Source organism: Amphiura filiformis, chromosome 7 (assembly GCF_039555335.1).
Source record: "Amphiura filiformis chromosome 7, Afil_fr2py, whole genome shotgun sequence".
NCBI classification, from domain to species: domain Eukaryota; kingdom Metazoa; phylum Echinodermata; class Ophiuroidea; order Amphilepidida; family Amphiuridae; genus Amphiura; species Amphiura filiformis.
Window position 1 is genome coordinate 47,438,968 of NC_092634.1, and position 25,405 is coordinate 47,464,372.

At 37.3% G+C, this 25,405-nt stretch overlaps 1 protein-coding gene across 1 annotated transcript in view; it reads right to left on the reverse strand.

Moving 5' to 3' along the window:
* LOC140157258 (utrophin-like) overlaps positions 1 to 25,405 on the reverse strand; it is a 252,448-nt gene that overhangs the window by 1,481 nt on the left and 225,562 nt on the right. Inside the window, exons 10-16 of the mRNA XM_072180386.1 lie at positions 16,687 to 16,886; positions 14,666 to 14,821; positions 12,738 to 12,919; positions 12,098 to 12,242; positions 10,975 to 11,065; positions 7,079 to 7,317; positions 2,548 to 2,730 (exon numbers count right to left, since the gene is read on the reverse strand). Of these exons, the coding sequence (XP_072036487.1) occupies positions 2,548 to 2,730; positions 7,079 to 7,317; positions 10,975 to 11,065; positions 12,098 to 12,242; positions 12,738 to 12,919; positions 14,666 to 14,821; positions 16,687 to 16,886 (1,196 nt within the window). The remainder of the gene's footprint in view (positions 1 to 2,547; positions 2,731 to 7,078; positions 7,318 to 10,974; positions 11,066 to 12,097; positions 12,243 to 12,737; positions 12,920 to 14,665; positions 14,822 to 16,686; positions 16,887 to 25,405) is intronic.

Consider the following 25,405-nt stretch of genomic DNA (forward strand, 5'->3'; position numbering starts at 1 on the left):
TTCCAATACATCAAACTTGGCTTAACTTTTCAAGAGAAAATTTCTCAAGAGAAGTTTACATACATTTATTGAGTCAATCCTTTAATATAAATTCCTTAGAAAAGTGCATATACATTAATCCTACTTTCCTGAAGCCGGAAACATTCAGGAAAGTAATCTGGATATTTGACATATTTCGTTCAACTTCTCATGCACTATTTCTCAAATTTATTAGTTACTTAATTATTACTATTTGTAAACACTTATGCAATTACCTATGGTGATCCAATTATTTTCATATAATTGGATTCAAGATAAAATTGTGGCCCTGTCCCTTTTTTACCGCCACAATTTTTGAACTGGATAGTCTTACTTTCCCGTAAATACAGAGTCTGTTCCCATCTACACACAGTGTCCGCTCACCCGAAGATACGGGACCCTCCCGGAATTTTCGAGCCAATTCCTAAATTACTCACCCGTGAAGATACGGGGCCCTCCCGTAATTTCCGAGCCCATGCCTACATTACTTATCCGTAAAGTACGGAGCCTCTCCGAACAAAGTGTGGCCCAACTTCTCACAGAGAAGTTAACCCAACTTAATTCCTTGTATAAGATACGGGACCCTCCCGGGAATTTCCCGAGCCAATTCCTAAATTACTCACCCGTAAGATACGGGGCCCTCCCGGAAATTTCCCGAGCCCATGCCTACATTACTTATCCGTAAAAGTACGGAGCCTCTCCGAACAAAGTGTGGCCCAACTTCTCACAGAGAAGTTAACCCAACTTAATTCCTTGTATAAGATACGGGCCCTCCAGGGAATTTCCCCGGGCACGTTTGCAAACACACAAGTGTGGCCCAATCTTCTCATATCATAGAGAAGTTAACCAAAATTAATTCCTTGAAAGTTACATAAATGAATGCAATGAAGAAATGAATGAATGAATGAAAATGAATGAGTTGAATATGAGTTAATTCCTTGTACAATACATAAATGCATGAAAGAAATGAATGAATGAAAATGAATGAATGAATGAATATGGGGCCCTCCAGGGTATTACCCCGAGCCCTTTTGCACACACGCAAGTGTGGCCCCACTTCTTGTGTCGCATAGAAGTTAACACGAATTCCTCGTACGATACGGGGCGCTCCCGGGAATTTCCTTGGCCCTTTTGCCCACATGCACGTGTAGCCCAACTTCTCTTTTTGCAGAAGTTAACCCCAATTTAATTCCTCGTAAGATACGGGGCCCTCCAGGGAATTTCCTTGGCCCTTTTGCACACACACACAAGTGTGGCCCAACTCTTCTTCTTGCAGAGAAGTTAACCCAAATTAATTTCTTGTAAGATACAGGGCCCTCCAGGGTATTCTCGAGCCCTTTCCACACTCGGCAAGTGTGGCCCGACTGCTTAAAAAGAAGTTAACAGCAATGTATTACCCGGCTAGCTACAGAGCCCTTTTTAAAGGGATTTCCTGAACGCCTAGATCTGTATACCCAAATGCGCCTAACTTCTCCAAGAGAAGTTAAAATGTGCACTTCTTGAATCCTCTCCCTTGGTCAGCTACCGCCCTCTTCCTGGTAATTTGCCCATGCCCAGTAGCTACCATTAAAATGCAGACTGCACTACCCCTTAGGTCTATGTACCTCTATATCCCGTCACGATATGGAAGCCTTCCTAGCCAACTACTGCTCCTAAGTAACTGTCCACAAAGGTATTGAATACTGGGATATGACCTAATTTTTTGGGTGTGGTGGGTGGGAAAATTTTCTTCGCATTGGAGACCAAACCTACTCCTTTCCATGACAGATAGCAAATGTGCCTAATCCCTGACCAACTGGGCAGTATCACAAGGCTATTGACTACTTCCCATTGGCTACTTCAAACAATAGTCACTAAACCCATTGGCTCTTGCATAAAGCCATTACTATGCAACCAATCAATAAATCAATCATATTGATTTGTCCAAGCACAAGCTTGGACCAGGGTTAGTCTATTTCACAGGGGGTAAATTTGTTTATTGTATAGATACAATAAACTTTATTATGATAACATACAAATATTTGCCTGTATTGATATTGAAAAGTATAAATTTAGCATTAATTCTAATTCTGATTAATTAGTCCAAAGATATTGATCCAATGATCAAACAAATTTGTTTCTGGTGCCTTATGGGCAGAATTATGGTTTTAGGACCATGTTCATGGACAAATTTACTTGACTTGGGTGCTGAGACTAAGAGTTACATAACAATTTGGAGTGGTATCATTTATTGGTGTTGTTGTTATACTTCGCAGATACAGGTAGTAAGTTGGCCAAAAACAAGTTTTCATTATCAATTAGCCCAATCAGCAACATTGTTAGAATAATTTCACTATGCAAAAAAATTGGGTTGAATTGTTTCCAAAGCTCCATTCTGATTGGTGATTAAAGTGAAAATATCATGTAATTGACCAATCAAAGGCAATGTTAGATCAACAGGTAGTGCTCAGGGGTTTAAGATATACACATATTGAGACAAAATGCTATTAGTAAGAACATTTTAATTTTGCTAGGTTCCTCAATACTCACTGCTTTAGAATGTGCCTCCATCTGCTGTACAATACTATCCCACCTCTGTGAGAACTCATCCAATCTGCTCCTGATGTCGTCAATGGCTAGGTTATCCTGATCAAGATGTGTCACCAGATTCTGTGCGCTGCCGTTAAGCTTACCAAATTCCTTGTGCTGCAACTCCAACTCTTGCTCCAGTAGCTGAAGTAAATGTAAACAAAAGATGTGATTTGAATCTTAAATCCAACAAATATGATGTAAGGTTTGATAACATATCAACTCTGACCTACTAGGGTGACCTACTTAAACATTCACATCTATTTATATCCTATTTGTAAGTGGCTTTGGGAGATATGCGTTTGACACATAGATGTGTCTTTAGTCTTTGGTTGACTTTAAGAAAACATGAAAAGTTCAGATGTAAAATGCCATATATTCAAAAGCTGCCTTATGTATTCTTTGTATTGATAATTATTTTATTTGACATATTTGTAATCAGCAATTAGGTTGGTCCACTAATTAAGGTAAATACAATACTGTAAGCTAATGACTATTCAAAACAGATATGTATGTTAAAATGTAAATACTAGATCAATATTGAAGAGGAAGCCCTACCACAGCAGTTCTTCTGAGGTGAATTAAACCTGCCTGGTTATCAAATTATTCAGTGACAGGGTAATCTCTGAATTTGACAGGTGCTAAAAATGTTTTATTGTTATTGCATCAATTAGCACCTGTAAAATCAGAGATAACCTTTTGTCACTGATTAATTTGATTACCAGACAGGTTTGGTTCACCCCAGAAGAACGGCTCTGGTGGGTCTTCCTCTTTAAAGTAAATAATTTAACACCCGACAGCACATGATATATATCACATTGGACTACTGAACTTTTCAAACATAATTTATCCTCCATTTGAGAGTGAAAAGTTAAACAATAATTGCTTCAAGTGATAAAACCAAGTGTGCATACATTTCAACAAAATGCATATGTAATCATCTCAGAAAATATATTACCATAAAAAACGCATGCATTATAAATTTGTGATGAAAGAAATTTAAACATGCCCAAGAACTATGCCTGCTTCAAGCTTAGATACTTGTGTTACCCCCCCCCCCCAAATAATTATATTACATTTTATCACCTCAGGATCCAGCAATAATCAACATATCCAAACTGCCAAACCACTGTTAGAAGATGAATAATTAATTAATACTTTGCTGTATTAAGTGGCAGCATTAAAACTGTGTTCTGAAATCAACCACACGGCTGGGAGGTATTCTGGGATTTCAACCTGTGATACGATTAAGAGGCTGCTGGGCCAAAACCGCAACACTGATTAACTTGCCATTTGTTGTGTGTTTATATTGCAACACATCAATCATGATTGATTTCTTGTGGATTGTGTTCTGTCCAAGACATGTGGCATCCCGACTGACAATATTCTTTATTCTTTACAGTTCACAGTGTCAATATGATATTTATAGGCCAAAAACAATGTTTCCAGTTAGGAATAGTGAGAGGATTTACTAAAAAAGAAAGAAAAAGAAACTGATACTGGACTCTGTCATATGATATTTACTTCAAAAGTTCCCTTTTCAGAGTCTTGATTAGCAGCGACGTAGCTTGCAACATCATCACAGTGTCTTCATTCAGCATAGTGATGTTTACAATCCTCCAGTCACATCGGGTGGTCAAGTGTCAGCCATAGAGATAAAGACACTAAAACCTACTCTCAACAGGGACGCCAGATATGACCTGCCCGCCGCCATCAATGGGTGGTCATGTGACCGGAGGATTGTAAACATCACTACACTGAATGAAGACGCCGTGATGGTGTCGCAAGCTACATCGCTGCTCTAAGACTCTGAAAAAGGTCACTTTTGAATTTGAAGCAAACATCAGTAGATGTTTGAATTCTCAGATCATAACCAAGAATTGCATTTGAAATCATAGTAATATGTGTAAAAGCAATCACCTTATTCAGTAACAATTTAAAGCTCAAGAAAAAAAAAGCACCCAGAAAATAAATCACATGCAAGATTAATTTGCATTTAAGGTCAAAGGTCAAAAGTGCTGGATAGTGAGCAAGATGCAAACTAATGCATAATAACATGATTACCCTCTGTTGTCTACTTTGTTGTCTTTCTACCATATATAACTGGAAAGGAAAAGCAAGATAGTGCAAATCACATATAGGGGCTACCTTCACACACACACTATGGACTGGCCATTAATGGGGTAATCCGTTTGAAATCCACACTCCCCCTGTAGAAGATTTGGAAATATCTTCCACAGGGGGAGTATGAATTGCAAATGGAATTGACACATTAACCAGCTCTATTTGAAACTCACCCTCCCTATGTGGAAGATTCAAGTTGAATCTTTCTCAGAGGGTGTACAAAGTTCAAATGGAACAGCATAATGTGTTCATTCCATTTGAAATTTATACTTCCACATCTTCCACAGAGGGAGTGTGGATATCATCTGGAATATCCCAATGGTCTCATTCCCAATCACAGTCTATTAACGTTCATTAAAAAATCCTTGACCAAAATTTGGCCTTTGGCTGTTGAGTATGAGTTTTTGTACCCAACACACTCAAAGGTCATTCTATGAGTGCATAAAGGGATTGGTGTTAAAGAACTGTGTCCTGGTAGATGAGTTCATCAGACCCACTTAGGTCCAGATCTGGTACATGTCTTCCGCAATATGTAGCTTGGTATGTAAGGTGGATCAGTTAAGCATTTTTTTTCAAAATTAGGAAATGCTCTGAGTAGATTAATAGAGTATAGGGCAAAGTACGCTGATCAACATGTGTTTTTTTATTGAAATAAATTGGACATCAGTATTCAGTTGACATTTTTCTTTGTATCTTATTGTTTTTTCCACTTGATAAAAGAGACTGGTTACTAAACATGCATTTTGTAAGTAAACTAAGCTCAAAAAGAAACTTATAATTTTTTACAACTTGTGAATCACAAGGTCATATCTTAAAATACTGTCAATCAAAATGAACCAAAATTACACACAGGATTACCTTAATACTCTACTTAAAACACATGTCAGTAACCAAGCAGTTGTCCAACTGACACAACAGCAAAATGCACTGTCATGGGACAGCTTCCTGGACTTCCTCCACTTTCACAGCCCAACATTTGGCACCAGCACAAACAAATCTGTGAGAATGCACACAAAATCCTTGCACAGATGATAAAACGGTGCTGCTTTCTGCTTTTCATACACTTTTTTCATGAAACAGGGCTGGGCTGTGAATGTGGTCCAGGAAGCTGTTCCATGTCAGTGCATTTTACTGTTGTGTCAGTTGGATAACTGCTTGGTTACTGACATGTGTTAAGAGTAGAGTATTGAAGTAAACCTGTGTGTAATTTTGGTTCAATTTGATGGACAGGATTTCAAGATATGACCTTGTGAAAAATTATAAGTTTCTTTTTGAGCTCAGTTTATAAAGACTACCTTACTCTTCTCAGCCCAGCCTAACCAGACCTGGATTCGCTTTCATCAATATCAATGAGATATTTTACAATCACTTGCAATGCACATAGCCCACATAAATACACTAGATGAAGGTTGTTCAATGATATGAAAATGGATGGCATGCATCAACTTTGCATATAGCATCTAATTACATAAATACATCTTTTCTAAAATGCACAGCACTAATGTACAACAAATTCACAACTTCAAATTGAGAGAGAGAAGCAGAGGAGAGAATGCAAGAGCAGAGAGCATTTATGTGAGTGAAGAGAAAAAGTAAGATAGATATAACATGAGCGAGTTAAAGCATGAGAGAGAGGCAGTGAGATACAGTGACAGTATGGGCCATTCCATTTGAAAATCACACCCCTATGGAAACATGACCTTAATCTACCACACAGGGGGTGTAAATTCTAAATGGAGTCACCCATACAGGTAACCCCAGTTGAAATTCACAATCCCCCTGTGGAAGATTAAGGTCATATCTTCCACAGGGGTGTATGGATTTCAAATGGAATAGCCCTGCAAGAGAGAGAAGAGCAGTGAGTAAGAGCAGTGAGTAAGAGTGAGAGATATAATGTGAGCATTTGGCTTCTTCAAAATAGTGCCGTTGGTGCGTGCTCTTGTGGGCATAGTATAAAATCATGCATGTTGACTGAACAAATTTGCATGTTTATGCGTGATCAAATGCAGTGCATCTGTACATGTATGAAGTAACTGCAGCAAAATACTGATGTCACTGCCTTGAGGAAGCCAAATGGACTACAGTGAGAGAATGAGAGGAGTCAGGGAGAGATAGAGAGAAAAAGAGAACAAGAGGGAGAGAGATGAGAAGAGAGAGAGGAAGGGTGAGGACTGAAAACATTCATTCATTAAACAAGGTTGCGTACTATACTCCAGCTGATTGATTTCATAAACAAGATCGATAAAAGTCACATCTATGTACTAACTACAGTTTATACAGATAGCCTATTGAACTCACTATCAACTACATATTAGGCAGGGCCCTCACACCTCCAAAATAGACCACACAACTTGAAAAATAATCTTACCTTTAGTTGTTTAATCCTTTCCATGGCCTCATCTGTGTTTGTGATATCCTGTAATCTCATCTTAGCTAAGACGTTCTCTTTCTCTGCCAGCCAGTCATCAAACTTGACCTGTTCCTGTGAGAATGTCTGCCAGTAGACAAGAACCTCTTGCAGCATGGCCCATCTCTGCTCTGTCCATTGGCAGACGTTGGCCCATCGCTCGCCCAGGTTGGTGAGTTGCTCTTCAAGGACTTCTGTGGCTGATGTGATGAAGAAAAAAAATTGAAAGTTGAGATCATACAGGTTGTATTTATGTTACTTTACCATTTGTCATAAATATGTGATCAGATCTGGCTAAAGTCAGCAATAATGAAACTAAAATATAGGCAAAAAGGAGGAGAAAAAACAATAAAAAATATAAGAAAATGGATATTTATAATTGTCATAACTTTGCAACCAAGTATTCAAGAGACGTGGGGATTCAACATCAGCAAGTTCAGGTACTGAGCAATTTTCGAAATTTCCGACTTTAGTCTGAGTGGATCAGGTCACATATGTAGGCCTAACCAGTTCCAATAAAGTAACAATTAAATTAAATGTTGTATAAATACTTTTTTTTATCTTTTTTGTTGTCCTACTGATTTATGAAATTAAGTGGAAGAAAAGAAATTTATATACGAATTATAGAAAACAAATTGAGTGTTTTTATTCCTTCGCAGTAAAGAATATTTTCATTCAGTGAATATGAACTGTTCCTTTCAACTCTGCAAAGCCTTTTTATATGGAACAGTCCAAATTTCACCTCATGAAAATATGCTTGATGTTGCACTCATAAACATTCAATATTTGTATACTAAGAGTATCACAACAAATGAGTTCAAAAATTTGAGTTGACAGAAGTTCATGGTACCTATCTTATGGTGCCCTTTTATCTCAAAATCATGTCTGCCAACATTGTCTGGGTTTGAACAGGTCACATAATATGACTCAGTGTACTTATTTTCCACACCCACCACCAAGATAGTATTGCTAATGCATCAGTATGTATACCATAGATAATGGTTTGTTGAACTCACTTGTCAACTGGAATGTAGTAGGTGATTATTTCATGCCAACTGCAACTACCAAACACCATAAATTACGTACATGAAATAATTAGGCCTGGAGCCTATATTTTTTCAGTTTATCATTTCTATTTTAAGCCCAATTTGTCAAGCAAGTCATTTCTCAAACCACAAGTTTCAACCAATGAACCTGTTGGTGAAGTTGCAACTATTAATCAACTTGACTTCAAATGTTCTTCTCCGGGGTACTCAAGTTTGGTTTTGGTAGGGACGTGCCGCTGAGATTTTGGAAGTAGACCCATAAATATACCAATTTTTCAAGAAATTTGGACCCATTGGTATACCAAAAGTCAAAATTTTGGCCGAATTTACCCAAAATTGTCTTAGTTTTTACAAATTTTCCCAACATTTTGGGAAAATTTTGAAAATTTTGGCTAGATTAAGGAAAAATTGGGCTGTTTTCCGAAAAGAATTGAGAAAATTTTGAAAATAGGACCCATTCATATACCAAAATAGGCTTTGAAAAAGGGGTCATTGATATACCAGAAGGCTGACCCCCGGTTCTTCTCCAGTGACTTTGACATCACCACTGATGAAGGCTTCCTTCATTATTGTTATTTCTGCCAAAGTGAGATGAGACAAACCAATTTGACACTTTCATCTGGTTTGACAAGTTTATCCAATATGACCTTTGACATCAGTATGCACCTTCAGACGCCAATATCATATCCAGTTCCCTAGCAAGATTTCCAAAAAATAAAAAGTTCAAATGGTTGTTTCAGGTTATTTTAAACATGAAAAGTGGTCCCTTCGTTAATCTCTTTCTAATTTGGTCCTTCTTGGAAAGTTTTTCCCTGAAAAGTGTACCTTTTTGCAGGGGGAAGGGCGGCAGCTCGCCCGCACCTCCTGGTGATATATGCCTGTGATATTTCCTTCTGGTATCAAATTTCCAGGATTAGGGAATTTTGACCAATCAAAAGCAGTAATTTGCATAAGCAAAAAACAGATGGAGTATAAATCCTAGTTTTTGTCTGGAGAATAACACTTAGAGGAATCCCAGAGCAAATAATGTTTTATTGAATAAACACATCCACTGACATCTCACACATGCTCATCCATAAGTGCACAGTTCTTTAACCCTATGAGAACTACCTGCCTATTGGTCAAAAAGAAGTTTTCATTATCAACTGGACCAATCAGCAACATTGTTAGAATAATTTCTCCACCAAAAAAATTGGGGTGAATTATTTGCAAAGCTCCATTCTGAATGGTGATTAAAGTGAAGATATCACATAATTGACCAATCAAAGGCAATGTTAGATTGGCAGATAGTGCTCAGGGGGTTAACCTTAATACACTCAGCAAATGACCTTTGAATATGTTGGATACAAAAACTCATCCCCCACAACATCAAGTCAAATTATGAGCTGTGCTTTTCAAATGGAGCTTATTGAACTACACCGTTGCAGATGAGAGTATTTTGGCTCATAATGATTCTATAAACACCTCTTCAACGGGCTACAAATCAAACTCTCTAAGAAAATAAGTACTCTAGATTATACATAATTCATAGCTAGTCTGTAGTCTGGTAGTTGACTTTATATACACACAGGCACAAGAGGTTTACCTAATGTAAACACAACATTTATAACATAGTTTCTGTGTAAAGGGAAGCTACATACCACAGATAACTTCTAAGAGATGTTTTGTAAACAGTGTAATAGGTTGTAGGAAGGAGGGTGCTGGAATTTTATCTATTATAGATTGATATCATTCGGTTATGTATACATCTTGTGTGGTGAAATCATGTAGCAATAGTTGCTGTTAAGGTTTTAAAACTTTGAATCTTACGCAGAAATTTGAGCCAAAATATCAAATAGAACGATATCCTCTAATGAAAGGTATAATTAACACACCAAACAAAAGATTTATGGAACCCTTCAAACAAAACAAAGAGGGAATGAAAATGGTGATCATGTTTTGTTATAGTCCTGTATGTTTGGTTTCATTACAGATGGGGAAGAGAGAGGGCCAACTTAGTTACCTTAGGCCAAATAAAAAAAAAGTTTGTCTCAAAGCTCCTGTGCGCATTAGTTTATTCACCTACATTAGTAAAAAACAACCTTTTTTCTTCTTTTTTTTTTCAGAAAAAGAGTAAAAATATGATCGAAATGCTGTTTTAACAATTTTAGACCCCTGCTCTTAGATTACTTCACAATACAATAGCAGCATCAAGTAATTGTTCAATACAACACTTCATACAGTAGAATAGGGCTTTGAGGTTTTTTCACATTTGAAACAAATCTTTAGAAAAAAAATAAAAACGCATTTCGCATTAGTTTTTGAGACAAACCTTTTTTTAATTTGGTCTTATAGGGCTGCATCAATCTTTTTGGTTTGTTACCATTAACAAAACTACAAACCTAGTAAAAGTAGTTGAAACACTTGTGTAAAAGTAGGACTGTTTTAAACCTTAGTTCTGTTTTACTTGACTTATGTGTGAAGTCTGAACGGTTTCCTGAACACCACCCTGAGAAAGATTTTGGTATTCCAACCAAATTCAACAGTTTTAGCCATTTCAAAATCCAACCATTTTCAGCTAAATCCATTTAAAAGGTACAGAAATGTTGGAATTTCAAGTAAACTTCCCTAAATAGGTGACACATTCTGTAAAATCCAATTGGAATTCAAAATTGTCCATTTTTTTCCACCGAACTTAGACATAAACTGGGCAAAAATTTCACCCGCATTGACCATATAGTTCAACTGGCATTGCCATATATATCAGTGTCAACTTCCACAGGGGGATAGGGGTGTAGGTTTCAATTGTAATAGCCCTTTTCAATTACTTACTATTTTCAGGGCTGTTTTCATCCACTACTACCACCATATGAGTCAAGGAGTTGACCTGCATTTGTTGTGTCTCTAGATCCTCTTGAAGTCTCTGCAAAATTGAAAACACAAACTCAACAAGTCACAAACAATGTAAATGCTCTTCTTTTTACTTTCTTATTTAAAACCTGGTTATCTAACAATTAAGTGTTCTTGTTCAGAACCTATTTTACATTATGGCTAAGGCAAGCAACATTGAGATCTAAAAAAGACCAATTTATCAGGATTCATTAAAAAAAAATCCCAAATAGACTTGTGCACTCATGGAATACCTGTGAATACTTTGGGTACAAAAACTCATACTCCATACTACAAAGCAACTGGTCTCATTGCCAATGGCACCATTTGATAACTTCCATTCAATAACCAGAGTGCAAATGTTGACCTCAAGTTTAAACTTGAGGTCAACATTTGCACTCTGGTTATTGAATGGAAGTTATCAAATGGTGCCATTGGCAATGAGACCAGTTGCTTTGTAGTAGGGATGCACAAACAACAAGGTGTTGCCCTGTAGCACCCCTGGTAGGAGCGGCCACGGTACGCCTCTATTGGCGCACCACATACGTATTGCTTGACTGATGCACACTTTTGTGAACTTACGCAGGTGTAAGTGGGACTTTATTGATATGCGCAATACCAAAAACCAAATAATTCTTGCCTATTACGAGCTGATCTTAGTATAGGCCTATAACTTCACTGGTCCTATAACTGAAAGCTTTCATGTATGTATCTGATGACCAACAATTTTCTAGGGAAACCACTAGTCCACCAAACCATACACCATAAAGTTGATCAAACTGTGCTTTATCAACTTTTCTCAGTCTTGTATTCCTAATCTAAACGTTCAAGTAGACAAATTTGGTGTTTTTCTACATTACTGATTTGAGCCACATTTGAGGGAAATATGTCAAGTGCGTTTTGGGAACTGAATTAACAGGTATGCTCTACAATAAGCTGGTCATGTCCCCTATAATAACATCTTGTTGGAAACAAGTTTCCAATGTTAACTTATTCAAAATGTAACTTGTACTCTGATCTGAGCCATATCTGTAGTAAACAAACCTCATTCTATACTACACCCTACCTTGTGTTCATCTACTTGTTCTCTGATCTGTGCCAGATCTGAGCCAAGCGATTCCTGTGTGGCTATTCTCTCTTCAGTCTTGGCCAACCATTCTCCCAAGTCATCTAGCTGCTTCTGCTGAAGAGTCATCAAGACTTCATGTAACCTGGAGGGTAATGACATAAGAGGGTGAACATTCATGTCTGTTAGCAGGACTGTGCCTTATCACCCCAAACCCATCCAACAGGAAAGGTTCCTCACTTGTCTGGTGGATAAAAATTATTTTCGATCAACACATGTATGAGCATACCATGGAGAATAGGGCTTAGCCCATGCAGATTGACAATTCAGCCCGGTTCCATCCAGTTTCTATTGTTCTAAACAATGGAAACCTGGATGGAACTGGCACTCAACTGTCGGTTGAGTTTTGATTTCATCCCTTATGTATTAGCGAATTGAAAGTAACACAACCATTCGGGATCCAGAAAAGTGGCTAGATTTGAACAAGGCACAGGCATCAGCTGACATTGAGTTTTCACATATCATAGAATACTGCTGCGCAAAACTCACATAACATAACATGTTCTTGCTATTTGTATAACTTCCAGCATGACAATTCTTATTTTGAGCAAAATTATACAAATAGACCCTCATGACATACTTAGCCTGTCTGTCCATAGCAGATATTCTCAGGTTCTCCCATCTGGTATTCAATAAGATCATCTGTTCTCGGACTTCATTCTCCTCTTCTTCAGACACTTTGTTTTCAATGATGAGATAATTGCCTTCCTGGAGTGCATTGCCGACACTGTTCTGATGTGCTGTCAGCTCCATCATGAAATCCTGAGGATATTACAAATCAAATCAAGAGTTGTTAACAGTCAGGTTTGCTGCTTTGTAGTTAAAGATGACCAGACCTTGGTTTTGTGGGGACCTTCATGTCATGTTCCAGGTTCATCAAATGTGTTTCAAGTTTGATCTAACTAAAGCTAATTGTTTAATCTTTTCAGATAGAAATATAAGGGTCCTATCGTAATCTACTTTGAAGTATTATTTTCAGATCCACAATATTTTTGTCAGTAAATAGTACAAGGCAAACTAAATTTAATGACTCTATTCAGAAGGTAAATGTGGCATTTAAGACAAACGACCTCTAAACCTAACCCTTAACCCTAACCATAACCCCTAACCTTAACCTTTAACCCCTAACCCCTGATCCTAATTTGCATATGGCAATGTTTCTGCCTTAGATACCACATCTACCTCAAATTCTTCAGTGCCCACAATGAACAACTGTACACAAAAAGCCCATGTCTAACATTGCTAAGGTGTCCTGATAAAGTCAGACCTAATCCTAATAAAACCGTACCAATGTGGTACATGTCTAACAGAAAAAAAGCTGTTGGAACCCTTCAATATCAATGCTGTTGTCTTCATTTAATGTGCACAATCTAATGCTGATTACACTGGAAAATTCGGTCCAGTCACTACCATGAGGAAGTGAAAAATGATACGTTACACAATCTAATCCAAATGAGACATATTTGACAATTGAGTTATTTTCATCATCAACTTCCCCAATTACCAAGCATGCTATTATTATAGCTGGGTTCCCTACATCCTTATATGCACTTGTCAATTGGAACTCTGGTCCCTGGGTAGCCGGGGAAAGCCAGGGACTTGGACAACATTTGAACGGAGAGTTGACACAAATTTTATCCCAGCAGGGCCAGGAATATGCTATGCCAGGCCTTGTTTAGGAAGTTGACCACATCCAAAGAGCTGGAAATTTGGGCAAGTAGCACAAGGCAAATATTCTCATTTCGTTGTTGGGCAGGAAAAACCTCCTATGAGTCATTGGCCCCTGAACATGTTTAAAGCAAAAACCTCCTATGTAATCTCTTGGCAGTTTTGTTTTAAACATGTTCAAGGACTAGAAGTACATAGAAGGTTTTTCCTGCCCAATGATGATTTGCAAGTCCCAGCCATCCTCGGGTACCCAGGGACTGGGACAACAACTGACAAGTGCAATAGTATACTTGGTTTCAAAGTAATGAGCTTTTACAACACAATGTATTTTATTGTTTTTTGCCCCCTGCTTTTACCTGCATCTCAATTTCACATTGGAATTGGATTGGATTGAATCATGTCACATATAGAAGTGTAGTCACTACACTGTAGAATTTATATACAATGTTAGGCAAATTTCAACCATTATTATAAATCCAAGTGTGTGAAAATATTGGATCCAAAACATAATAATGATAAAATTGGATGCTTTACGGCCAATATTTATTGGTCTCGCTGTGAGTTTTAAACTTGACTAAGTCTCGTCCAATACTTTACAACTCATAGCTTGACCAATAAAATATGAGCTTAATCAATCCAACTTTATATCAAACATTGTCACTGGTCTAATATCAACAGTCAAAATTATTGGGCAAAATTTAACCAATTTTGGTTTAAATTTGCACTAACACTGCATAAAACTGCATAAATTGTGTGCCCATTAACTTAAACTATTGATATTAGACCCAACATTAGGTAATATTTTCCCCAATTCTTTTTGCAGTGTATCTCATGTCTTACCTCATGAATATGGAACTGTTCTTTGACTTCGTCCACATTACCAGAAATAGGCTCCTGGTTTTCAAGGTGTCCTTCTGCCTCTAGCAACCAGGTTAGGACGTTCTCCATGTTCCCTTGGTAACTCTCTATGTCTATCTCGCTCATGTCTGACAAGGACTGGGGAGAAAAGAACAAGAAACAGGAATATCAACACTTGAAACAAATTCATCAGGATCGTTCATAGTTCAATAAAGTAGAAAAGGTTCTTTTTCAGATCCAAATAATCTGGTACTCACTCGAAAATATTTCAATTCCTATCAAATTCATCAAACATCTAGAAACACCACAACAAAGTGATCAAGATTCCTGATAGCAATTGAAATATTTCTTAGTGAGTACCAGATTATTTGGATCTGAAAAAGAACCTTTTCTACTTTAGAAATATAAGCAACAGGTTCCACTATCATATGCATCATTCTCATATGGGGGAATGAAGGCATTAATATTCCACACACATATGAGCTCACATGTCAAAAATGCAAGAAATAACAAAAACTAAAAAAATCATTATAAAATTTCACTAATAACATCTTTTTCCCAACTGACTCATTTCAAGTATGAATACAATGCATGTTACATTGTTTTATTGTACTGCAGCGTATGCTAATTTACCTTTGTATTTCTCACTTTGTTAATTTTGCTAAGTGCACTGGGATCTTGCAATGGGTTATTCTAGTTAGAATCCATACACCCCTTAGGCCAAAAAAAAACATTGTTTGTTTGTCCACGTCCGGCCGACCGTGTACCCTGGTCCCGACCGTGTTTTTTTCTTCTTCTTTTTTTTTTTTAAATTTACGTTGAATGTGCTAGTAAAACAGTGGTTAGTATAAATTTAAAGAAAGAAAATGTAAAGAAAATGAACAGTATAACATGCAGAACCATCTCAAAAGTTAAACCAGTAAAGTGCTGTGTGTTTTGACTTATTTACCAGTCTTCAAATTGTCAGTTTAAGTGCAATATCTTTAAAAAAATTTTTTTTTTAATCTGACCTACCGACCCAACTGTTTCATAAGCCTCTATGGACAAACAAACAATTTTTTTTTGCCTTGGAAGACATGACCTTAATCTTCCACACGGTGGGTATAGATTTCAAATGGGGTTACCTGAATGGGTGATTTGTTTGAAATTCTACACCCTGTGTGGGAGATTAAGGTCACATCTTGCATAGGGGGTGTATGTATTTCAACTCGAATAGCCCAATGCCATGACTCATGAAGCAAGTTGTATAATTTCTTAATTTCTATTTGGGTTGCAAACAGTACTTAGGATATTTTTATATCCCCTCAAACCTCCTCTCCTTTTCATCAATGATGTCAATGTGTACCTTAAAATGAAACAAGCCATCTGGGAACAGTTACAGCAGCTGACATTCAGTAAGAAGGTATAGTACTCTAATTTCTGCTATTGAACAACTATAGGACCCAACTTTGAAACATCTCCCTCAGATTACCATCATGAACAAATCTCCAGTGAATTTTTTGGCAAGTCTAGAAGTTAAGTTTTTGGCTAATTTGAACTTTGTACTGGATGACTCAAAACATTAGCAATCTTCAAGAAAGTTGTATTGCAATATTGTAGTGTGTACTGAAGGCTGTTTAATAAAAGATCAAATTTGGGTAGCAAACTGCACCTTCTTCTTCTTCCTTATTAGTGCCTCCCTCATATGTATGAGTATTATTGCACTGCGTACAGACAAGCTGTACAGACAAGCTGTACAGACAAGCAAATACAAGCTAAAACCGTTGGGGTTCGATAATGAACCCCACAAAACTAACCGAGTATATGGAAAACGCCAGGCGGCCGGGCGGTTTCACGAGTTGCCGGCTCGATCATGTCATCCGCCGCCTGGTTACGGGCCTGATGTTGACAAAATGGAAACAATCCTTCTAATTCTCACAAGATATCCGGGAAAGAATCATAGTAGATTCTTGTATCACAACAGTTCTAGAGATCATGATGCTATACTTAGCTTTGCTACTTACAGGTTCAGAGGACGGAGTTATAGATCCAAATTCTAGTGGTGTTGACGCTTTGCTGGCAGCGCCCTCTAGGTTTAATGGTACCCTAGACTCCTCCACAGGCTGTTGCTCTTCTATGACAGGAGGTTGCTTTGGTAACGCTTTGTATAACATCATCATGTACATGACGATAGACTTCTTGTCGGGGTGCTCCATATTTACATCTGTAAAGTACACAAAAAATTAGACAATGTTATAAAGTGATGAATTCAAAAGGAAGATTTGTATTCTGTCATGTTTTCTTGTCACCTATTGAGAGGATAGTTTGTCTTAGAGAGAGCATATTACTACTTTTTGATAACTATATCTCTTTTTTTAAATATTAGGTGCAAATTTCATTAAATAACAGGATCATCTATACTATTTGTGAGATTCTTGATTTAAAGCAGTGTTCTTTATGCAAGGCTCTGCCAATAGTGGCCATTGCAGGCATTATATAAGCTCAGTTTTTGATTTATGATTTTTTTTTATAGTGAAATCTTCGTGGTGGAAGAATTTTATATAGACTATTCCTGTGTAATGGTTACATTTGTTGGTAGTGGTAAACTTTGGGCAGTCTGTAGTCCTCACAGACTTAGCGAGCATGAAGCGCAAGCAGCCGGGAACACAGTGCGAGGGAGGCAACCTCTCTGGATATACTATAAAAGCAACAGAGCCCAAAAGTAGGGCTAGGGGTGCCATGACAATATTTGATCACACATGCATTCACTACATTAACTGAGTACCTCATCCCACCCACCCCAAATATCATATAGCAAGTATATACTATAGAGTATACAATTTCCTTAATTTTTCTGTAAAAAAATGCAATTGAATTCAAAACTATTGGCCTGAAAATCCACAAGCCATGACACATATATTTTATGTCAACATTTGTTTGGCTACGTGGTCTACGAGATATCTCATATTCGGGCTGACTGCCAAGTTGATGTACTAAATGTGTCAAGAACAACACATCACTGATTTGATTTATTTAAGACTAAACCCATTTTCATCTTATACAGATAAAATTTCATTCACACAGATGTACGAACGACGTCGAACGTGACATATTTTCAGTAATGTACGTAGTAAACTTATACACAACATTCTTGGTAATGGTTGGAGGATAAAACGTAATAATAATAATAATAATATTCTAATAATGAGAACCGCACTGTTGAATCTGATGAAAGATATTCTAAAATACGAGATTGTGTAAGTAACTTGTATGATGTTGTATCCATTGCTTAATTATTTTCTACCATCATTTAATTATAAGTTACAGGATATAATTCATGGTAGGCCTATATTGAAGTTTATACATTGTTGTATTACTGAAGTAATTTCTATCATGTATTAATACACTTAACATTGTGTATCCATCAGTGTTTATTCAGAGGCTGCATGTCACAATTTTGGCCCAGCGAAAATTATTTTTTGCCGTACACAAATATGCAATGCTCTTATTACACAATTAGTCAATTTGAGGAATTACTGAGCTAAAATTGGGCCAATTTGGGCAATTTTGATATAAAATTGGATCGATTGAGCCCATGTTTATTGGTCGAGCTATGCATGACTTTTAAAATATTGGACGAGACATAGTCGAGTCCCAATATTTTAAAACTCATAGCGAGACCAATAAGTATTGGGCGTAAAGAATCCAATTTTATCATTATATGTGTTGGATCCAATATTTTTACACACTTGGATTAATCAAAACATAATAATGGCAGAAATTGGTGCATTCAATTTCCTGAGAGAGTAAACACTGGTCCCCATAAACATATAATCGGAAAAAGCAACACAAATTTCTTTTTGGCACCTTTTTCTCAACTGCAATTTCTTTTTTTTCCTAACAAATACAATGACTGGTCCCTAATGACTACAATTCCACGATGTTAACACAGAACATTAGCCCAATTCCATCATGACCTGATAATACCTTCAAGATAAGTGTTCTTGAGCATCAAAATGTCAGCTAACCTAAATAGTATATGCCCTCTGAGACAACTTCAGCAATACCCTCCCCTCCATAAATATGCTCCTTGAAATAAACATGAATATCGCATGTTTATTTTAAAAGTTGGTTCAGAATAAAAGACACTAATATGAATGTTTGCTACAATGTGAGCACACTGCCTTTTCAACCGACAAATGAATACATTTAGCTCCTTGATCCTTAGACAACACAAGACATGGGGTTACCATGGTTACTGTTCCAAACTCAGGATGAGAAATGCACTAAAATGCAAATATTAAGAGCTATGTGTGCCAAACAGTGTGATTATATGTGACAATAATGTTTGTTGCCTTACAGGAACTCATTTATATTTTACGACATAAAATTCGCAACAACAGCAACAACAAACTAGAAACCACAGTTGTGTTTGACCAAACACGAATATCTATGCCCGTGACCACACCCAACCCCCCTTCCCCTATTCACAAAACAAAAACTTATACCCCTTGGTATAAGCTTTGAATGATATAAGTATCATTACCATAGCACCTAAAATAAAAAACCGCCCAATTGGGCGCCAAATGCAAAAGTTAGTGTCCATCATGTGAAAGCCCTTGTTATAAACTTTAATTGATATAAGTATCATCCTCATAGCACCTAAAATAAAAAAGCGCCCAATTGAGCGCCAAATCCAAAAGTTGGTGACCATCATGTGGAAGCCCTTGTTATAAACTTTAATTGATATAAGTATTATCCTCATAGCACCTTAAATTAAAAAAAGCGCAAAGTGGCGCCAAATCCAAAAGTTGGTGACCATTATGTGGAAGCCCTTTTATAAGCTTTAATTGATATAAGTATCATCCTCATAGCACTTAAAATAAAAAAAGCGCCCAATTGGGCGCCAAATCTAAAAAACGGGTGACCACCCCTTGGTCACCCCCTTACAAACCGTGACAACCCTTAACCCTCCTAACACCCATTAACCAACCATACGCCATGTCCCACAATGACAGCCTTTTGAGGTGGTCCATTGAAGGCACCAATATCAAAATGCCTACACATTCCTTTTTAAGGGAATTTTTGTCAAGTGATCAATTTCCTTGACGTACGATTAGATAGATAGAATAGAAATCTTTCTTTATTGAGGGTAAAACAGCTTCAGTGACAAGCACTGCTTTCCAAGCAGGCCCTCATACAAAGTACATTATAATATATACAGACATAATTAAAATTTACACAAGATGTACACATTAAAAAAAAAAAAGAAAGGTATCAAGTTACTAGAAATACAACAAAAAGTTATGTGATAATAATGAAATTGAATGAAAATTACAATATACTCAAGGATAAACTTTTCAAACAGGAGCTTGGTAAATTTTTGATTTGAATTGGCCTATTGAAATATTCTCCAACTCTGCTCTAACTACCGGAGATAAATTATTCCATGCATAGGCTGCTCTCACATGAAATGTAACGTAGCCCTGAATTTGATTTAAATTTTGGCACAATCAATGTATTTGTACTATGATTTCTAGTTTGGTGGGTATGGATATCATGTACAAAGTTAAATTGAGAAGATAAGTATGATGGACTTAAGTTCCTTAAGGGTAGACGAGGTATTGTTGGTCGAAGCAACCTAAAAATCGATTTTCATTATCTAGATCAATATATTATTGAAAATTAACACATTGATGTTTTGCAAAAGTTCATTCTACAAATCGTATACTTTGTAAACTTGCTTAATTTATTGAAATTAATGATTTATGTACGTTTTACAAAAGTGTTGTTGTTTCAGCCCTCTTCAAAACGTAACTCAAGAACCGCAGCACCTATAAAAATATATCTGTGATATTTTAATTCTTCTACACGCTCGCTACGAATTGAGCAATGCAGTTTTTGCCAAAGGTCACTACCCTTTGTAAGATACTGTGAACTACCAAATCACAACAGTTTAAAATAATCAATAACCTTAAGCATTTAAAAATGAGCAATAATAATTGATTATGCCATCTATTATCTAGTTTAAGCCACTGAAGTGTTTCCATCAATTCATTTATTGGCGTTCTAATATCTGCAGAAAGTATTGATCTGGCCAAATTATTATGAAGAACCTGTAATTTGTTATGAAATTCAATTGAAAAATTTGACCAAACTGTGCTTCCATAGTCAAGGTGAGGAAGAACAAGGGCATTTGATAACATTACAGTGGTATGGAATGGAAGAAAGTGTTTTACACGCCTTATAATACCAGTTCTTTTTGAAACATTCTTACACATATAATCAACATGAGCTGACCAGGACAAGTTACAGTCAAATTTTACACCTAGATACTTAAATTCATCAACTCTTTCAATAATGTTACTATTATAGATAAGTTGAATTTCACTGAACCTTTCAAGCTTATGTTTTGTGCCAAATATCATAAATTTAGTTTTGTCAACATTTAAAGGGCCGTTATCGGGCCGTTATCATTGCAAACACAGGTAGCTAACAAAACGCTACCTATTGCGCTACACTGTGTTAATAGGTTGTACATAGTTTGCTTTTTAAAGCCTTTGAACTTTGACCTCTGGGGTTGCGGCTACCACAGAATACATCTAGGTCATGGACCATAATTGTACCAAGTATGAATCCTGAGGGCACTGTAGTTCTTGAACTAGAGCTGTTTGAAATTTTACACATATTGCTCCTGTAGCCCATGACCTTTGACCTCTGGGGTCGATGTTAATTCAGGAAATATCTAAGGGTCATGGGCCATCATTGTACCAAGCATGAACCCTGAGGGCGCTTATAGTTCTTTAGCTAAAGCGGTTTTAACAAATTACACATATTGCTCCCTGTAGCCTGTGACCTTTGACCTCTGGGGTCGTGGCTACCATAAGTTACTTTTAGAGGTCATGGGCCATCATTATACTAAGTATGAACCCTGAGGGCGCTGTAGTTCTTGAGCTAGAGCTGTTTGAAATTTTACACATATTGCCCCCTGTAGCCCATGACCTTTGACCTCTGGGGTCGGGGTACCCTAGGATGATGCTAAGGGTCATGGGCCATCAGTATACCAAGTTTGGGCCCCGAGGCTACTTTGGTTCTTGAGCTAGAGGGGTGCAAAAAGTGATCTTGAGAAGAAGAAGAAGGAGGAGGAGAAGGAGAAGACTAAACACAACAAATACAATATCTATGCCACCGTTCCACGGGCATAGATAACTATACCATACCGTAAGGAATCACCTGCAAATGCAACCTTCATCAAAACCCAACTCCCTCCCATGGTATGTAATGTGTTTGAAAACATGCGCTTGAGTTGTATCAGCTTTAACAACCGGGCTCCCTCGGTATATGATGATATGTGTGAAAACATGGGCTTGTATGTCAAGGTAAGGTCACTTCATTCACACCTGATTCCTGCTGGATAACTCACCTTAACCTGAGTATTAATTACATGAAAAATATTCCACTTTTTTTTTGCACTTGATATTTTTTCATGGCTAAGAAACAAACGAAGAGTACAGATTGAACCAGGGAAGTGACTGAACAAAGCTAATTTTGTGTTAATGTTGATATCTGCAGCAAGAAGAAATTACATAAAATCTACATGCTTAAAAAATTCTTTAAAAATCTATCCTCAGACGGTTTTTTGTATGGGCGGAGCCATAGGCGGAGAGCCATACTTTAATTTTGTTTTGCAATATTTGTTCGCACATTTAAGGGTTTATCTAGCCACTGTACATATTGAAAGTTGCAGGGTATATAGTATGTAATCGAATGAAGAAGTAGATAGATTTTCTATAATAATATGTGTTCAGGAGAGGAGATATTAACAAAAACACCTAAGTCCGTCAAATGCACGAATAGGAATACGTGTATAGTATAGGCCTATCCACCATTGGGGAATTGCCGCAGCTGATTAGAGTCGTTCATTTCGTGCGGTACATGATTAGAGTCGTTCATTTCGTACGGTAAATAGCGGGCAATGGGTGTATTTTTTGTTTGCTTTTGTGTTGCTTTTTGGAAACACTCGCGCCCCCTATAAAGTCGTTAATTTGTTTGCACAGACCTAGTCTCCTACACAGCCAATTTGTGTCGGGCGATCCGAACAAACATCGTGATAGCCACATACAGTCTGGCCCGAGGCACAGACTATCAAGTGTTTATTTACCAGTGACCTTCAACCTTGCTGTGTATAGTGAACAGAGCATGTGTATTTTGCTCACTGGCAATTGATACAAACAGAAGGTATCAATAAATGGGACAGTATGAATGGATCGTTTTCGAAGTTTATGTTGTGATGAAGTTTGGCAGTCAACATGTGCGATGATGCCGAGTATTAGGGAACAAACCAAAAGATGAATGACGTCCTATAAACGAAACTAGTTTCGTTTAGGGGTGAGGGGGTAAAAATACTCGATTACGTTTGTACAAAACCATCGGTCTGAAGAATGTGTCATTATTATTATTATGTCAAAATTGTCAACATTTCATTATTACGTTTCTGGCAGGGAGGGAGGGGGTCGGCTGAGAAATGAAACTAGTTACGTTTATAGGACGTCATCAATCTTTTGGTTTGTTCCCTTATAGGGTCTACAGGGGTTTTAACAACATGGTGTATCACCTAAACTTGGTCAGTTGTATTTGTAGAGCTGAATAGATTTTGGGGTCATCCAAGGTCACCCAGGGTTCATCTGAGGTCAAATGACTAAAAAACTGTCATAATGGCACGAAACTTGGTGGGTATAGTCAACATTTAGATTCAAATTATTGGAAGGTCGTTTCGGTGTCATCCGAGGTCACCCAGGGGTCATCTGATGTCAAATTAATAAAAACTGACATAACAGCATGACATTTGGTGAGTACAGTCAACATTAAGAGTCAAATGTTTGGAAGGTCATTTTGGGGGTAATCCAAGGTCACTTAGGGGTCATCTGAGGTCAAATGACTAACATCTGTTGTATGGGCATGAAACTTGGTGGGTACAGTCAATATTGCTAGGAAACTGTCTATACATACAAACTGAACTTCCACCACACGGCTCGGGTTGTTTTGGTAAAGCAATACCAACACCTGTTGTGAACTCGACACCACGAGGGGATATCCCATATCCCAACCCGTGCTCTGGGTATCTTGTAAAACATAAACATTACACAGCCGTGCGGCCTATTACATTTCCATATTATTTCCTTCTTTAATCACCCCACACTCCCCATCCACCATCCAGGCTTCGCCCATACAGGGTTCTGAAAAGAAACTCACATCTAAACACAACCACTACCATACCATCACCCAACAACCTTACACACCAACCGCGTATGCCGAAAACCGCGCAACCCGAGAACCGCTCTAGTTTTATGTTGATATTGATAAAATGGTTTTATTTATTTAATCATTTGCACACATAATCTTATCAGTCTCCTGGATATTTCTTCTGTTCGACAGTAAGGGAATTGTATATTAAAATCAGTCTTTTGAATAAAATAAACACACTATCTGTGGTCATCTTGTGACTCCCTACATTTTGGTGACTCCCTATATTTTTATTTCCAAACACCCCCTGTATAATTGAGACCCCCTCCCTCCTTCCAAAGAAAATAATAGCCCCTAAGTTAAATCAAGTTAAACAAACAAACAAACAAACAAAAATAAACATAAATTGTGGTAAACTACATGTACCTCAGAGACATAACAAGAATGTGTTGTGATGATGTTTCAAGTTCAGAAGGATCATGGGGGATTTTGGATCTTCATATACATTTGAAGGGAGAGTTGTCATGAGAAATCAAGATTTTACACAGGGCATTGGCAAGATCGAAGTACTAGACCTGATAAGCAGAATGAAGGCATGAATGTCTACATAAAGGGACTGACCACTGTATTTACCATGTTTACCAATGCTAGTGATATGCTTGGTTAGGAAATAGAGGGTTAATAGAGGTTTAGGGTGCATAAGGTTCAGATTCAGAATTCTGCTCTTCCCGTAATACATGTAGATCAATTTGGGGGGAATAAATACATACAATAAATACTTATTCTGGCCTCTACTGCAATCCATTTGAGGGGCTGTGTTATAATAATTATGAGCAATGAGGGGAGGTAAACATTGGTAGGGACACATTTTTGGCACACATTTATGGTGAAACTTTAAAATGCTCTAAAAGGCTGAAGGAAAATAGTAATGGAAACATTCAAATAATGCAAAATTTCCGGCTCACAATGCTCACATTTATATCTACATGTAGACCAATCAAAGGTTTGTAAATTGGGTTTCCCCAAAGTTTGGCAAGGGGGTAAAGATTTTTGGGCAGGCCAAGGGGGAGGGCACACAATTTTTGGCATGCTGTTTGCAAATGTTACCCTCCGAGGACCCATAATTATTGCACAGCCCCTTATTCAAATCTGTTTCCTCATATTTATATTGACTAATCCCTGATGACTATGATTTTGTGATGTTGACCAATAGAGTAGTGAGCATAGGCCAATTGCATGACTTGATTATAACCTCAAGATAAGTATTGTACAGCATTCAAATGTCAGCTAACCTAAATATTATATGCCTAAGGAGACATCTAAGGTGCAATATACTCAACAAATATGCTCCTTGAAAACAACATTTTGATGTTCGTTGTTTTCTCGCTCAGCTTTTTGTTCCTCTTTCCTCTCTAAAACTTAGTAGCGCTAGAGATAAGCATTGAAAAATGATGCCTTAGCTACAATGTTAGCTCAGTTAAGTCCTTTTTGCAGACAGGT